This window comes from Jaculus jaculus, chromosome X (assembly GCF_020740685.1).
Source record: "Jaculus jaculus isolate mJacJac1 chromosome X, mJacJac1.mat.Y.cur, whole genome shotgun sequence".
Taxonomy (NCBI): domain Eukaryota; kingdom Metazoa; phylum Chordata; class Mammalia; order Rodentia; family Dipodidae; genus Jaculus; species Jaculus jaculus.
Window position 1 is genome coordinate 54584386 of NC_059125.1, and position 16878 is coordinate 54601263.

The 16878-nt window shown below is 43.6% G+C and overlaps 1 protein-coding gene across 2 annotated transcripts in view; it reads right to left on the bottom strand.

Annotated features, from left to right (window-relative positions):
• Positions 1-556: 556 nt before the first annotated feature.
• Positions 557-16878, bottom strand: part of Gnl3l (G protein nucleolar 3 like) — a 56601-nt gene continuing 40279 nt past the window's right edge. For both annotated transcript variants that reach the window (XM_045140975.1, XM_045140976.1), the window contains 3 exons: positions 12377-12504; positions 9011-9230; positions 557-984 (listed from right to left, as the gene is read on the bottom strand). In XM_045140975.1, the coding sequence (XP_044996910.1) occupies positions 902-984; positions 9011-9230; positions 12377-12504 (431 nt within the window). In that variant the 3' untranslated portion in view covers positions 557-901. The remainder of the gene's footprint in view (positions 985-9010; positions 9231-12376; positions 12505-16878) is intronic.

The following is a 16878-nucleotide window of genomic DNA, read 5'->3' on the forward strand; positions in this document are numbered from 1 at the left end:
ATGTGTTTGGAGTTCGTTTTCAGTGGCTGTAAGCCCTGGCGCACCAATTCTGTGTCTCTCTCTCCCTCTTTCAAATAAATAAATAAATATATTTTTTTAAATACAAAATTGATAGAGCTATAGTTCAGTGAAAAAGCACTTGTCTAACATGTTTGAGACCCTAAGTTCAATTCCCAGTAGCACAAAAACAAATCATTAAAAAGAAAGTAAGGAGGGCTAGAGAGGTGGCTCAGCAGTTCAGGCACTTGCCCATAAATCCTAACGACTGGAGGTCAATTCCCTAGTACCCAAGTAAAGCCATATGCACAAAGTGGTATATGCATCTAAAATTCATTTGCAGCCCTACAGGCTTTGGTGCACTGACTCTCTCTCTCGCTTCTGGGTGTGGTGGTGCCTTTATACCCAGCATCCAAGAGGCTGGCATACAAGGAACAAGGATCACTGAGTTTGAGGCCAGCCTGAGAGTACATAGTGTATTCCAGAATTCCAGGTCAGCCTGGGCTAGAGGAAAAACCTACGTCCACAAAAAAAAAAAAAAAAAAAAAGGTGGGGCATGGTGGCACACACCTTTAATCCCAGCATTCAGAAGGCAGAGGTAGGAGGAGTGCAGTGAGCTCAGTGCCATCCTAAGACTACAGTGAATTCCAGGTCAGCCTTTGCTAGAGGGAGACCCTACCTCATCCCCTCAAAAAGAGTAAGGATTAAATAAATGGTATTAAGTTTGGTAGCTCTAGAACCTTGGGCTCTGTTTTGGGGAGAGGAGGAACTAATTCTTTAACTGCAGAGAGTGGAGGACTGAGGGGTGGTAGGAGATGCACGGCATTGGATGTGTTCTCCATCTGTACTGTATTCCACAGGAACAGTGCAGTGCCTGGAGAGCAAGGTGAGAGTGGTCAGCTGATCAGTCACCAACACAGCCATCACTGTTGCCAGAGAGGTCGAGGACAGACATCATGGAATCGGACAGCTTGGTGGCAATTTTATCTGTGAATAGAAAAATATAGGAAATCTTTAGGTGCCTGGCTCAGCCAACAGGCCTGCCAGAGCCTGCTTTATCTGCACCAAGCTCCTCAACGGACTCAGTTAACCCCCAAAACTAAAAGAAACAACAGAATGGCAGCTCTTAGAAGCCATTCAATTTCACAACGAGATCCATTTATCTGTGAAGTGACCACATCACCATCGCTTCTATCTCAAGGTTTCAGACTCATAGGGCTCTAAGCATATTTACGTCATTTCAGTACCAAAGCAGTCAATTTATTCTACCGCGTGAATTAAAGCTCTCACAGCAAAGGGTGGCAGAGCAGTAGTGGCTTTGTGCCTTAGTATACCACCTACAGCTTCCACCCTCCAACCAGACTTTTTGTTTCTTAAGATTCCCTTTAAGCCGGGTGTGATGGCACACACCTTTAATCCTAGCATGCAGGAGGCAGAGGTAGGTGGATTGCCTTGAGTTCGAGGCCACCCTGATACTACATAGTGAATTTCAGGTCAGTCTCAGCTAGAGTGAGACCCTACCTTGAAAAAGAAAAAAAAAAAATTCCCTGAGCCAGGAAGCCCTTGATGATCACCCTATTCAACCACCATCTCTAGGCTAAGATTTCTCACAGTTCGTGTCATTTGTATCTTCAGAGTAATCATTCTGCATTATGAATGTCTGTTCTGCCTCCTACCTACTTCCTAATAAGGCGAGGAGCTCAAGAGCAATTCATGTCTGGATTTCCAGGTCGTGATGTGGAGCCTAACCAAGAATGAACATTTGGTTATTAAATATGGCCTAATTAATAAGGATAAAAGGTCAGTCATCCTCATGAAGGTCAGGGTGGTAGTTTGAATGCATGTCCTCCCATAGACTCAGGTGTTTTATTAGAGCTTGTAACTAGGACTGACAGCTGCCTAGCTGGAAGAGGTCTCACTGGGGGTGGATCCTAGGGTCCAACCCTAAGGTGTGTTTGGGGGAGGATCTGAATGCCAGCTTAAAGGTATGCAGAGTAGTCTGAGCTCTGCTATGTTCCCTGCTGTTTGCTCCCCCAATGTGCTTGCTTGTGGTGCTGGCTGGTGATGGTTTCTCTCTCAACTTGTATCTGTGAAAGGAGGCCAGCCTCTTCCACTATTATGGAACTTCCTCCGGATCTGTAAACTGGAATAAACCCTTCCTCCTATAAACTGTCTGGTTTGGATGTTCTTCCTAGCAATACAGAGCTGACTACAACAGGTGGTATTTTGTCTATGAATAACTAGAAGCCTTACCTTGAATGTGTCACAATGTCTGTGGCCCTTAGTTTCCTCATTATAATAAGTTAATAAAGGTATATACAAATATCACACAGCATCTGTGGAGAATAACAAAACTACCTATATACCTGTATAGAACTCTATTTATCATACACCTTAATGTAAACAGCTATTGTACTATGCTATTTAATGAATAATAACAAGAAACATTGTATGTGTCTAGTACCAATGTAATTTTTTTCAAATATCTTTGACTTGAACTTGGTTCAATCTACAAGAATAGACACCAGACATGGAGGGCCAACTACATTGCCTAAAAACCTGAATGGATCAGCTATACATATTTAGGACCACCACTAAAATGAAGAGAAGTTCTTGTATGTATTAGTTTAAAAATATCCCTAAGCTATAGACTATTGAGCATATACTTTTTGCCTCATCATTTTCCTACACTAGCATATGTGCGGGGAGAAAAAGATAAAGACACTGGGCATGGTGGTGTACACCTTTAATCCCAGCACTTAGGAGGCAGAGGGAGGAGGATTGCCATGAGTTCAAGGATAACCTGAGCAGTACAGAGCTACAGGAGCAGAAACAAGGTGAGGGGATTTTCCGCTCACATCAGCCTCCTCGCAAAGGCAAGAAACCTGGAAGAGAAGAGAGCAGAGAGCAGCTAACTAGCTGCTAAAGGAGAATATAAACAGGACCAGCCAAGGAGCAGCTCTAGTACACATGCAGGAACCCTGCAAAGCCTCCCATCCCCCAGCTGTCAGAGCTGTGAACGTCTGGAGAATCTTTCACGCCCAACCTCCCAGCACTGAGATGGATCAAGGTGGGCACTAAGCATTGGTGAGATTGGAAGCCATCCCAAAAGGTAACAGGGCCTTATATTTATACAAAGCCAGGTATATAAGCCTGCACGAGAAATGCTAATCTCTCTTTCCATGTCAGGAAAGATTATGTATGTCATTTGAATGATATATTCCTGGATGGCTTTACCCTTCTCAAATAAGCTATATTTTGGTGATAACTATTATTTCCTTTGATGTTTGCTGAATTTTGATGCTTTTGTCTTTTTCTCCTGTCATTATTGGGAGCAGAGGCAGACTGGACCCAGGCTAACTCAGAACCTATTTCAGACTAGAAATCTCAGCATCATAGTTGACAGGACACAACATACAATGAAGGCAGTTATAAGAGGAAAATTCATAGCCTTAAGGCCTTGGAAAAAAGAATAAGGTAAACCAAAAATCATGTAGACAGGAAGAAATAATAAAGATTAGGGCAGAAATTAATGAAAAAGAAACAGGGCTGGAGAGATGGCTTAGCGGTTAAGTGCTTGCCTGTGAAGCCTAAGGATCCCGGTTCGAGGCTTGGTTCCCCAGGTCCCACGTTAGCCAGATGCACAAGGGGGCGCACGCGTCTGGAATTCGTTTGCAGTGGCTGGAAGCCCTGGCACACCCATTCTCTCTCTCTCCCTCTATGTGCCTTTCTCTCTGTGTCTGTAGCTCTCAAATAAATAAATAATGAACAAAAATATTTAAAAAAAAGAAAAAAGAAAAAAAAATACAAAGAAGCCAGGCATGGTGGTGCAGACCTTTAATCCCAGCACTTGGGAGGCAGAGGTATGAGAATCGTGAGTTCAAGGCCACCCTGAGAATACATAGTGCATTCCAGGTGAGCCTGGGCTAGAGTGAGACCCTACCTTGAGAAAAAAACAAAAAAAACAACAAAAAAAAGAATCAATGAAAAAAGAGTTGATTCGTTGACATGATAAATAAGATTGATAAACTCTTCCACAAACCTGACCAAAAGAGAGAAGAGATACAAGTTTTAAAAAATTAGAGATGAGGGCTGCAGAGATGACTTAGCAGTTAAGTGCTTGCCTGTGAAGCCTAAGGACCCCGGTTCGAGGCTCGGTTCCCCAGGTCCCACGTTAGCCAGATGCACAAGGAGGCGCACGCGTCTGGAGTTCGTTTGCAGAGGCTGGAAGCCCTGGCGCGCCCATTCTCTCTCTCTCCCTCTATCTGTCTTTCTCTCTGTGTCTGTTGCTCTCAAATAAATAAAATAAATATTTAAAAAAAATAGAGATGAAAAAGGCACCATCACAATAGATACCAGAAAAATTAAAAAATCAGAAGTAGATACTATAAGATAATATACTCCACTAAATTTGAAAATCTGAAAGAAGTGGATGATTTCCTTGATTTATGTGACTTAACAAAATTAAATCAGGACAAGATTAACCACTTAACTAGACCGATAACAAGTATGGAGATCCTAACAGTTATAAAAAATTTCCCAACTAGAGCTGGAGGATGGCTTAGCAGTTAAGGCGTTTCCCTACAAAGCCAAAGGATCCTGGTTCAATTCCAAGGACCCATGTAAGCCAGGTGTACAAGGGGGTGCATCCATCTGGAGTTTGTTTGCAGTGGCTGGAGGCCCTCGTGTGCCCACTCTGTCCCTCTCTCTCTTTCTCTCAAGTAAATAAATAAATAAAATTTATATTTAAAAAAATTCCCAGGGATGGCTTAGCAGTTAAGCACTTGCCTGTGAAGCCTAAGAACCTCGATTCTCCAGGACCCATGTAAGCCAGATGCACAAGGTGATGTATGTATCTGGAGTTTGTTTGCAGTGGCTGGTGGCCCTGGTGTGCCCATTCTCTCTATATATATCTGCCTCTTTCTCTCTCTCTCTGCCTGTTGCTCTCAAATAAATATATATTTTTTTAATCCCAACTAAAAAACTCCAGGCCCAGATGGGCTCACTGGTAAATATCACTAGACCTTCATGGAAGAACTAACACCAATGCTTCTCAAACTTTTCCATAAAATAGAAAAGGAGGGAATCCTCCCAAAATTTTTCTATGAAGCCAGCATCATCCTGATACCAAAACCAGACAAAGCCAGAACAAAGAAAAAAATTACAGACCAATCTCCTAATGAACATAGATACAAAACTTCTCAACACAATATTGACAAAATATAAGAATGTATCAGAAAGATTATTCACCCAGACCATGTAGGCTTTATCCTAGAGATGCAGGGATGGTTCAACATACACAATGTAATATAAATCGATAAATGTAATACTATGTATAAATGGACTGAAAGACAAAAATCACATGATCATCTCAGTATATGCAGAAAAGGCATTTGAAAAAATCTAACCTCTCTTCATGGTAAAAGTCCTACAGAAACTAGGAACAGAAGCAACCTATCTCAACATAATAAAAGCTATTTATGAGAAACCTACAGCCAACAATATAGTAAATGGGGAAAAACTTGAAGCTTTTACACTAAATTCAGGAACAAGATAAGGGTGTCTACTGGCCCCACTTTTACAGTACTGGAAGTCCTAGCTATAGCAATAAGGCAAGAGACGCACATAAATAGGATACAACTGGGAAAGGATGAGATTAAATTGTCATTATTTGCAGAAGATATTCTATACATAAAGGATGCTAAAGACTCGCCAACAAACTGTTAGAGCTGATAAACATTTTAGCAATACAGCAGGATACAAAATAAACACACGTAGTGTCACACGCCTTGAATCCCAGCACTTGAAGCCAGAGGTAGGAGGAGGATCACCGTTGAGTTTGAGGCCACCCTGAGACTACATAGGGAATCTCAGGTCAGCCTGGGCTAGAGTGAGACCCTACCTCGTAAAACAAAACAAAATAAACACACAAAAAATCAGTAGCTTTCCTATATACTAACAACAAATATGCAGAGGATGAAATCAGGGAATCTCTCCCATTCACAATTGCCTAAAAATAAATAAAGTACCTTGGAATAAACCTAACCAAGGAAGTAAAGGATCTCTACAATGAGAACTTTAAAACACTCAAGCGAGAAATTGCAAAAGACACTAGGAAATGGAAAAGACATCCCATGTTCAGGATTGGAAGAATCAATCTTATCAAATGCAATCTACACATTTAATGCAATCCCAATTAAAATTCCAATGGCATTCTTCACAGAAATAGAAAAAACAATCCTTAAACTCATTTGGAAGCACAAAAACACCTTGAACAGCCAAACCAATTTTGAGCAACCAAATAAGGCTGGTGGTATCACTATACCTGATTTAACACTATATTACAAAGCTATAGTAACAAAAACAGCATGGTACTGGCACAAAGACAGACATGTAGATCAATGGAACACAACAGAGGATCCAGATGTTAATCCAAGCACCTACAACTTTGTGATTTTTGACAAAAATGGCAAAAATATTCATTGGAGAAAAGACAGCCTCTTCAATAAGTGGTGCTGGGAAAATTGGGTATGTATATGTAGAAGGATGAAAGTAGATCCTTGTCTTTCTCAATGTACAAGAATCAAGTCCAAATGGAACAGGGACCTTAATACCACACCTGAAACTCCTATAGGAAAAGGTAGGGGAAACCCTCTAACATATTGGCATATGGAATATACCCCAGTTGCTCAGGAAATGAAACCTCTAATGAACCACTGGGATCTCATGAAATTACAAAGATGTTGTATAGCAAAGGACACTGTGAATACAGCAAAGAGACAACCTACAGAATGTGATAAAATATTTGCCAGCTACACATCTGACAGAGGACTAATATCCAGAATATCCAAAGAACTCAAAAAACAAAGCATTAAGAAATCAAACAACCCAATTTTAAAAAGGGCTATGATGCCAGGCGTGGCAGCACATACCTTTAATCCCAGCACTTGGGAGGCAGAGGTAGGATCACTGTGAGTTCGAGGCCATCCTGAGACTCCATAGTGAATTCCAGGTCAGCCTGGAACACAGTGAGACCCTACCTCAAAAAAACAAAAGGGGGGGGGGTATGGAGGGCTGGAGAGATGGCTTAGTGGTTAAAACATTTGCCTGTGAAACCTAAGGACCCAGGTTCAATTCTCTAGGTCCAACCTCAGCCAGATGCACATGGTGGCACATGCATCTGGAGTTTGTTTACAGTGGCTAGAGGCCCTGATGTGCCCATTCTTACTCTCTCTCCCCCCTGTCTCTAATAAATAAATAAAAATAAAACTTAAAAAATAGGCTATGGAACTAAATAGAGAGTTCTCAATAGAAGAAATACAAGTGACATATACACATCTAAAGTGTTCTACATCCTTAGGCATCAGGGAAATGTAAATTAAAACTACTTTGAGATTCCATCTCACTCCTGCCAGAATGGCTATCATCAAGAAAACAAATGACAATAAATGTTGGCGAGGCTGCAGAAAAAGGGGAACCCTTCTACACTGTTGGTGGGCATGTAGTCTGGTACAGCCATTGTGGAAATCAGTATAGAGGTTCTTGAGACAGCTAAAGATAGATTTACCATAGGATCCAGCTATAGCACTCCTAGGCATATATCCTAATGATTCTTCTCACTACCTTAGAGATACTTGCACAATTATGCTTATTGCTTCTCTATTCACAATAGCTAGGAAATAGAACCAGCCTAGATGCCCATCCACAGATGAATGGATAATAAAGAAGTGGTACATCTACACAATGGAGTTCTATTCAGAGGTAAAGAAAAATGAAATTTGCAGGGAAATGGATTGATCTAGAAAGGATTATTCTAAGTGAGATAACCCAGTACCAGAAAGCCTATGGCAGGGGAGGTCATGAGCCTTAGGGGTATAAAGCCTGCTCTTGTCTGGTCAGATGCATATATTATGCTCTCCAGACTGCCCTGAAAGCACTACATTTAATGCTCATCTTCATATATTAATGCTACTCTCACTTTTGGTTAGAGAAGCTTCTCTTTTGAGATGATGGTGACCCAAATGGCAACACAGTACACAGAAGAAGTGGCAGAGGAGTGTCTAGCACTGAAACATCTTTATCACACCCTCCAAGGCTCAGGGTCCATTATCAAAGAGGTGGCAGAAAGACTGTAAGAGCCAAAGGAAGGGTAGGACTTCTTACAATGCAACTGTTCACACAGAAATTGGCCTTGATATTAAAGACCTTGCAGTGCCTAGCAATACCTTCACAAGACCCTCATAATAGGAGAAAAAGATGACGACTTCAAAATAAAAGACTAACAGAGGGAGGGGGTATGATGGAGAGTGGAGTTGTGAAGGCAAAGTGGGGGAGGGGAGGGAATTATCATGGTTTATTGTAAGTATAGAAATTGTCAATAAAAAGTTTAAAATAAAAGAATGTTAAGGGCCAAAGGAAGGGTGAGACTTCTGACAACGTGCTCCTCCAGACACAAAATGGCCTGCATATCTGTGACCTTGCAATGCCTAATACCACCTACACAAGACCATCATAATAGGAGAAAAAGATCATGACATCAAAATAAAAGAGACTGAGTGAGCCGGGCGTAGTGGCGCATGCCTTTAATCCCAGCACCCGGGAGGCAGAAGTAAGAGGATCGCCGTGAGTTCGAGGCCACCCTGAGACTCCATAGTGAATTCTAGGTCAGCCTGGGCCAGAGTGAGAGCCTACCTTGAAAAACCAAAAAAAAAAAAAGAGAGAGAGATTGAGAGGGGGAAGGTGGATGATAACTGCATATACATCCCATAAATGAAAAAATCTTAACTGGCTGCCTATAGGAGGGGGTATTAAGAGATTTTACTGTAATATCCTTAACAAACCTACCAGGTGACATTGGTGTAAGTTATAGAACCACTCGCTAGTAGATGAGCCTCCTAACTCACCCTGCCCCTCAACCCTTGCCTGAACATGAACACATGTGAAGACGCATGCTCATTCAAGAGCACCTAATCCAGACCCCAGTGGGGCACTTTTCAGAGCACATTCCCCCTACCTGAACGCTTTTGTAGTTTCTTTTTATTCTTCAAGGCAGATGCCAGCGCCTGGCCCTGCTGGAGGGGGTCAGTCTCCATGATCTTCTGTAGCATCGGGCGGCGGTCCACTGAAGTGACATTCACTATGCCATTGTTTGGGGGACAATGGTGGTCGACACTGCGTTTAGCCCACCCCACCTGAATGTGGTTTGTGCTGGTCTCCAATCTGATGTCTCCAATCTGGGAAGAAATATAGAATATAATAGTGATGTCTTAACCTCCAGAAGACTTCTAGAGAGGAAGCAGGAACAGGATTATGGGACCTGGAGCCAGATAGAACTAAGTTCCAAGCCGGGTGTGCTGGCACATGTCCTTAATCCCAGCACTCAGGAGGCAGAGAGAAGGATCACTGAGTTCAAAGCCATCTTGGTCAGCCTGGACTAGAGTGAAACCCTACCTCAACACAAACAAAAAGCTTAGTTCCTTTTGTAGAGCACTCTCGTCAGAGCATGATAGCCATCTTTATAAGCAGCAGCTGTGATTGCTAGTAAGAGACCCTCAAGATTGAGCCTGTTGGATGTGAGGGCGATCTGGCTGGCTAGGCGGGTGCCCTCTTGCTCCCTCGCCGCTCCATGTGTGTCCCTCCTGAAGCTGCATGCTCAGGCAAAGAGAACAACCTTCCCCGGATAGAGCAGTCTTCAGTCAAGGGTATACCAGTAGCTGCGCTCCCCTGCTACAACCTCCAAACAAGCTCTCAAGATTGAGCCTGTTGACATTGTCTCACAGGAGGAGGAGGTGGAGCACATCATCAGAACCTCACCTCAAATCTCAGGTATTCCCTCAGGCACCTCCCAGCCTACTACAAGTGATTCGACAACCACTGCACCTAGTTTTGTAACCTTGGGAGGTGCTAGAGTATACACAGCGTGTGGAAGGGGGAGGGGATTCCATCTATGGAGCTATGGGAGAGGTTGTCACCCATACTGGGGTGACACTTTACATCAATGTGGCTGTTTGGGGGTAAGGCACATTCCTCACCTGTGGTCTAAAGTCCACTAAATTCATTGGTACCCCAGGTTAAACTTGGGAGGAACTGTTCTCTGGTCTGTTGTTCATACACTATCTGGGGGAAGGGGAGGGAGGAAACAGCACACATTTGCATGCATCTTCTCAGGAAAAGTTAATTCAACAATTCTAATACTAGCTGGTGTTTGGTCAGCCTGTTAGCCTCAGTTTATTCATTTATCAAATGTACATGCATAATGGGTCCCTTGAAGAGATTTTACAAGAATAAAATGGAACAGGAAAGCCAGGCACTGTAGCTCACATGTGAACTCCCAGCACTCAGGAGATTGAGGGGAAAAGATTGCCATTAATGTGAGGCCAGCCTAGGTTGGTTAGAGGTAGAGAGAGAGACTTTGTCTCAAAACAAAAGGGTAGAGTTACTTGACCAATGACAATGACCTCTTCAAGGTCTTTCTCAATTTAACAGGTCTTTTCTAACACCTATTTTGTGTGGGACCAAAGAACGAGTCAGACTGAGTTGCATCTTCAAGGAGCAACCAAGCTAAAGGGGAAATATCAAATACTCTAACAAGTCAGAGCATGTTGTCTACCCATTAGGAACACAAAGGATGAATGACTGAGAGGACGGAGAGAATGGTGACTGATGAGGAGGATCCTTCCTCACTGAACACGGGCTAAACACAGAATACACGTGGGCACCAAAAAAAGGGTATTTGTGCAGCAAGAGTGAAATGTACATGTTAGTAGTAAAACCTTCTATTAACAGAGCATTTACTATGTATACTCCATTCTAACATACAAATACTCATGCCTAAATACAAACATACTCACATAAATATGGCTGAGGCAACAATGAGCCATATATATACACATATATACATACTCATCTGATGGTGGTCCCATGAGATTATAATGCCTGCCATAGCCATCTTAGTTTATGTTAAGTACCCTCTAGGAAATTTCCACAATTAAGAACTTACAAGACCGGCATGGTGGTACACAAGGTAGGTGGATCACTGAGTTCAAGGACAGCCTGAGACTACAGAGTGAGTTCCAGGTCAATCTGGGCTACAGTGAGACCTCACCTTGACAAAAACAAAAAGAAACCACGAAACAGGCTGGGGAGATGGCTCAGGGGTTAAAGGTACTTGCATGCAAAGCCTGTCAGCCCAAGTACCCACATAAAGCCAGACACACAAAGTGATGCTTGCAGCTGGAGTTTGTTTGCAGCCATAAGAAGTCCTGGTGCTCCATTCTCTCTCTCCCTCTCTCTCACAAAGATGATGGATAAGTAGGTAGGTAGGTAGACAGACAGACAGATAGATAGGCAAGCAGACAGACAAAGAAGTCCTGGTATGCCATACATTTTTCTCTCTCAGGTATGTAGAGACAGGCAGGCAGATAAAATGTATTATAATAAAAGAAACCAAGCACGGTAATGCACACCTTTAATCCCAGTACTTGGGAGACAGAGGATTAACTGTGAGTTTCAGGCCAATCTGAGATGACATAGTGAATTTCAGTTAAAACAGAACAAAACAATAGAAACCACAAAACACATAGGCAGGAGCAAGCATTAAAGGCTAGCTTCAGCTACACACAGTTTGAGCGTAGCCTAGGCTACATGAGACCCTGTCTCAAAACACAACTTAAAAGAAAATATGTTCAGGCGAATTGAGAAGTGGAGGCTTATTATAATGCTATAGGAATGGTAGAGATGAAAAATAAAATTTGTAGCTTCTCAAAAAAAAAGGAAAGCCATGGGACTTGGAAACCAGCGATGTCATGTGCTAGAGTGACTAAGATGGTGATGCCCATTCTTTCTTTTTTGATTTTTTGAGGTAGGGTCTCACACTAGTCCAGGCTGACCTGGAACTCACTATATAGTCTCAGGGTGGCCTCGAACTCATGGCAATCCACCTACCTCTGCCTCCCAAGTGCTGTGATTAAAGGTGTGTGCCACCACGCCCGGTGGTGATGCCCATTCTATAGACTGGAACCAGGGCTAGGAAAGCTACTTGAAAGAGTACACCTTCTCCTCAGACATATCATTGTTTAGCAAAGGACACACCAGGTCCAACATCCAAGCATCCACAGTAAGCATGTGCATCACTTACACCTCACTACCTCAGGGGAAACAGGTAGAAAAACGACCATTTCGCCAGGCATGGTGGAGCACGCCTTTAATCCCAGCACTCGGGAGGCAGAGGTAGGAAGATCACCATGAGTTCAAGGCCACCCTGAGACTACAGAGTGAATTCCAGGTCAGCCTGGACCAGAGTGAGACCCTACCTCAAAAAAAAAAAAAAAAATTCCCAGAACTTTGTGCACAAGAGACAGTTGTCATGCAAGGGCGATACCTTATTTTTGGTGGTTTTATTTTCCGTGGTATCTGTTGTTTTCACCTTTGGAGAAGGAAGCAACTTGACCTCCATTTCACTTGGGTTCAGGTCATCTAACAGCTCATCCGATTCTCCCATGGCCAAGCCTTTAATACAACCAATGACACTGTCAGGACCTTGGCCCCTCCCTGCTGCCAGCCCCTGGTCAGGTCTCAGCAGAAAGGTTATGTGGGTGGTACCAAGGGAGGCAGGGTTCCTGCTGAGAGGCAACATGACAAATGATTAAAAGCATGAGTGCTAATTCAGGTGGCACACATCTAGAATCTTAGAACTCAGGAAGCAGGACAATCACGAGTTCAAGGCCTACATGGTAAGACCCTGTCTCAAACAAAATAAAAGCATGACCGTTGTGAGACACTTACCTGCTAGAAGCTGGCCTTGGAACCTCAGCTTGCTCATGTGAAAAAAAAAAATGCTGGGCTGGAGAGATGGCTTAGTGGTTAAGCGCTTGCCTGTGAAGCCTATGGACCCCGGTTCGAGGCTTGGTTTCCCAGGTCCCACGTTAGCCAGATGCACAAGGGGGCGCAAGCATCTGGAGTTTGTTTGCAGAGGCTGGAAGCCCTGGCACGCCCATTCCCTCTCTCTCCCTCTGTCTTTCTCTCTGTCTGTCGCTCTCAAATAAATAAATAAATAAATTTTTAAAAAAATGCCTGCACAACCACACTTGTCTTCAACATGGTTTAAAAAAAAATGCAACCTTCACAAGCTCTATTCGCCTGGCAAAGGATACTAATGGTGCTGTGGCTCAACTGTGATTGTACTCTGTAAGTGGCTGGCAACCAGAGATTCCCTTCCTAGGATCAGAAGTCTCTCTTTCCTCCCCTGTAACACCCAGACATGCACACTGCCCTGTACCATACTATCCTCACAGCCACCTGGATCTCTTTGACACCAATCCCTTCCTTGCGCCTCTCAATTCCTACTGGCCCTTTAAGATCCAGCACTGGACTAACTCTTCCATGGCATCTTTGACAGTAACCTTTCCCTCACCATCCTCTCAACTCCACACACCTCAAATCGTTGCCAAAAAAGCATTCACAGGGATGGGAGCTCCTCTTACCCTCACATCCAGCCAAGAACAAGCATCAACCTAAGTACATAAGCTCAAAGCTCCCTGTGCCTGCCTGACAGAAGCAGAAACAAAGCTCAGCAAGGAGGCTGACTTGCCTGAAGCCACACAGAATAAACTAGGAATCAGGCAAGGCACAGTGTTCTCATTGTATAATCCAGGACTCTAGAAGACTCAGGAGAGGAGGAAGATGACTAGCCCTAAAGAGAAGCAGATATGAGGGCTGGAGAGAGGGCTCAGCAGTTAAGGTGCTTGCCTGCGAAGCCTAATGGCCTGGGTTTGATTCCCCAGTACCCATGCAAGCCAGATGCACAAGGTGATGCATGCATCTGGAGTTTGTCTGCAGTGGGCTAGAGGCCCTGGTGCACCCATAATCAATCCATTCATCAATCCATCAATCCATCAATCAAGCACTCGCTTGCGTGCGCACGCTCACTCTCTCTCTCTCTCTCTCTCTCTCTCTCTCTGTCTCTCTCTCTCTCTCTGCTTGCAAATAAACAAATACTTAAAAAAAAAAAGCCAGGTGTGGTGGTGCGCACCTTTAATGCCAGCACTTAGGAGGCGGAGGTCTGAGGATCACCGTGAGTTTGAGGCCACCCTGAGACTACATAGTGAATTCCAGGTCAGCCTGGGCTAGATAGAGCAAGACCCTACCTCGAAAAACCAGATATGAAGCAGATATGAGAAGTCAGGTCAGCCAGGGCTTTCTCAACCACCTTCAAGTGTATCCATACGGCCACCACAGGCACCTTTCGTGGGCCAGGCAGGAAAAGAAGCAGGAGTTACAGGCCAAGGTACAAAAGAAAGTATCTGAGAAAAAACACTTTCTCATCAGTTTCTAAGTTACACTTCAATGTGCCCTAGAAAAATTTACTAAGCATTTATTTACGTTATGCTCTAGTCCATGCCTTTTAGTAGTTTCTGTTTCTTTGTCCGAGGTAACCCTAACCCAAACCCAGGCTGGTCTTGAACTCACAGCGATCCTCCGACCGCAACCTCCAAAAGTGCTGGGATTAAAGGCATGTGTCATCACGCCAGCTTCTAGCATTGTTTGTTTTTTGCTGCTGAGGATCAAACCAGAACCTTGTGCATTAGCTTACTACTGAGTTATACCCCTGTACCTCTTTTATTTTTTGAGAGAGTCTCATGTATCCTAGGCTGTCCTCAAACTCACTATGTAGCCAAGGATGATGTTGAACTTCTGGTCCTCCTACCTCTACCTCCGGAGTGCTAGGATTGCAGGCATGCACCACCATATGGAGTTTTTGTTTGTTTGTTTTTTCTAGTTAAGGTCTCACTCTAGCTCAGGCTGATCTGGAACTCACTCTGTAGTCCCAGACTGGCCTAAACCTCACAGCAATCCTCCTAACCCTGCCTCCTGAGAGCTGAGATTAAAGGCATGCAAGCACCATGCCCAGCACATATCAGGTTTTATCCAGTGTTGAGGATCGAACTCACGGCTTTGTGCATGCTAGGCAAGCATTCTATCAACTGAGCCACAACAATAATTCTTCTGCCCCCTGTACAAATTAAATAAATTCTCACGATAACCTTATCAAGTGAGTGCTACTGCTCCCACTTTACAAATGACATCACTGAGACAGATGGACATAAACTTGCTCAGGATGGCAGCTAACGAGGAATAAATCTTGGATTAAATTCAGGTCGCCGGGCTGGAGAGATGGCTTAGCGGTTAAGCGCTTGCCTGTGAAGCCTAAGAACCCCGGTTCGAGGCTCGGTTCCCCAGGTCCCACGTTAGCCAGATGCACAAGGGGGCGCACGTGTCTGGAGTTCGTTTGCAGAGGCTGGAAGCCCTGGCGCGCCCATTCTCTCTCTCTCCCTCTATCTGTCTTTCTCTCTGTGTCTGTCGCTCTCAAATAAATAATAAAAAATTAAAAAAAAAAATTCAGGTCGCCCATGCTTGTAACCACTTAGCTACTCTGAACTGGGGGGATCTTAGACAATTGTGCAGGGGAGCCAAAGCTACCGCTCACTGCCTGCCACTGTCTTATGTGCCTTTTGGCAAATATGATCGTTTTGTGATTTTGATACCACACTATCAATGGATGTTGAAAGGAAAAATGTAGAAATGAGTATGAAATGGCTGTGAAAATACTAGCATGGCAAGTGTGGTGTTACATACCTGTAATCTCAGCACTCAGGAGGCTGGCTGCCCCCAAGTTCAAATCTTTTTATAAAATATATTTATTTATTTATAAGAGAGCGAGAGTGAGAATGAGCATGTAAGGACCTCCAGATACTGCAACTCCAGATGCTCGTGCCCCCTTGTGCATCTGCCTTACGACTAGAATCCTTTGGCTTTGTAGGCAAACACCTTAACTGCTAAGTCATCTCTCCAGCTCAACCAAGTTCAAATCTTAAAAAAAAAAAAAAAACCTCTGTCAATAGAAGGCAGAGGGAGAGTGGGCTGGACAGATGGCTCAGCAGTTAAATGCACTTGCTTGCAAAGCCTGTTGGCCCAGTGTCAATTCCCCAGTACCCATATAAAGCCAGATTCAAAAAGTGGCACATGCCAGCACTCGGGAGGCAGAGGTAGGAGGATCGCCATGAGTTCAAGGCCACCCTGAGACTACAGAGTTAATTCCAGGTCAGCCTGAACCAGAGTGAGACCCTACATCGAAAAACCAAAAAAAAAAAAAAAAAAAAGTGGCACATGCATCTGGAGTTTGTTTTTTTTTGTTTTTTGGTTTTTTTTGTTTTTTTAACAATGGCAAGACGCCCTGGCGCACCCATACTCACCCTCTTTTCCTGTCTCTCCCATTTTTTCTCAAATAAATAAAATACAAGTACTTACTTTAAATAAGACAAGGTTAGAGAGATTGCTCAGTGGTTAAAGGCACTTGCTTGTAAAGCCTGATGATTTGACTCCCCAGTACCCAGATAATGCCAGATGCACAAAGTGGTGCATGTGTCTAGAGTTTGTTTCCAGTGGCAGGAGGCCCACACATGCCTATTCTCTCCTCTCTCTCTCTCTCTCTCTCTGTGTGTGTGTGTGTGTGTCAAATAAATAAATATTTTTTAAAAAATAAGACAGAGCCGGGCGTGGTGGTGCACGCCTTTAATCCCAGCACCCGGGAGGCAGAGGTAGGAGGATTGCCATAAGTTCAAGGCCACCCTGAGATGACAGAGTTAATTCCAGGTCAGCCTGGACCAGAGTGAGACTCTACCTTGAAAAACCAAAAAAAAAAAAAAAAAAAAGACAGAATGAGAGAAGGGGAGGGAGAAAAAGGTGAGGGAGAAGTATTTTAGTTTTTGAGACAGGATCGCAATATGTAGCCCAGGTTGGCCTGTAACTTACTACACAGCCCAGGCTCACCTTGAACTCTTGATCCTCTTGCCTTAGCTTTCCAAGTGTTTAGATTATAGACCT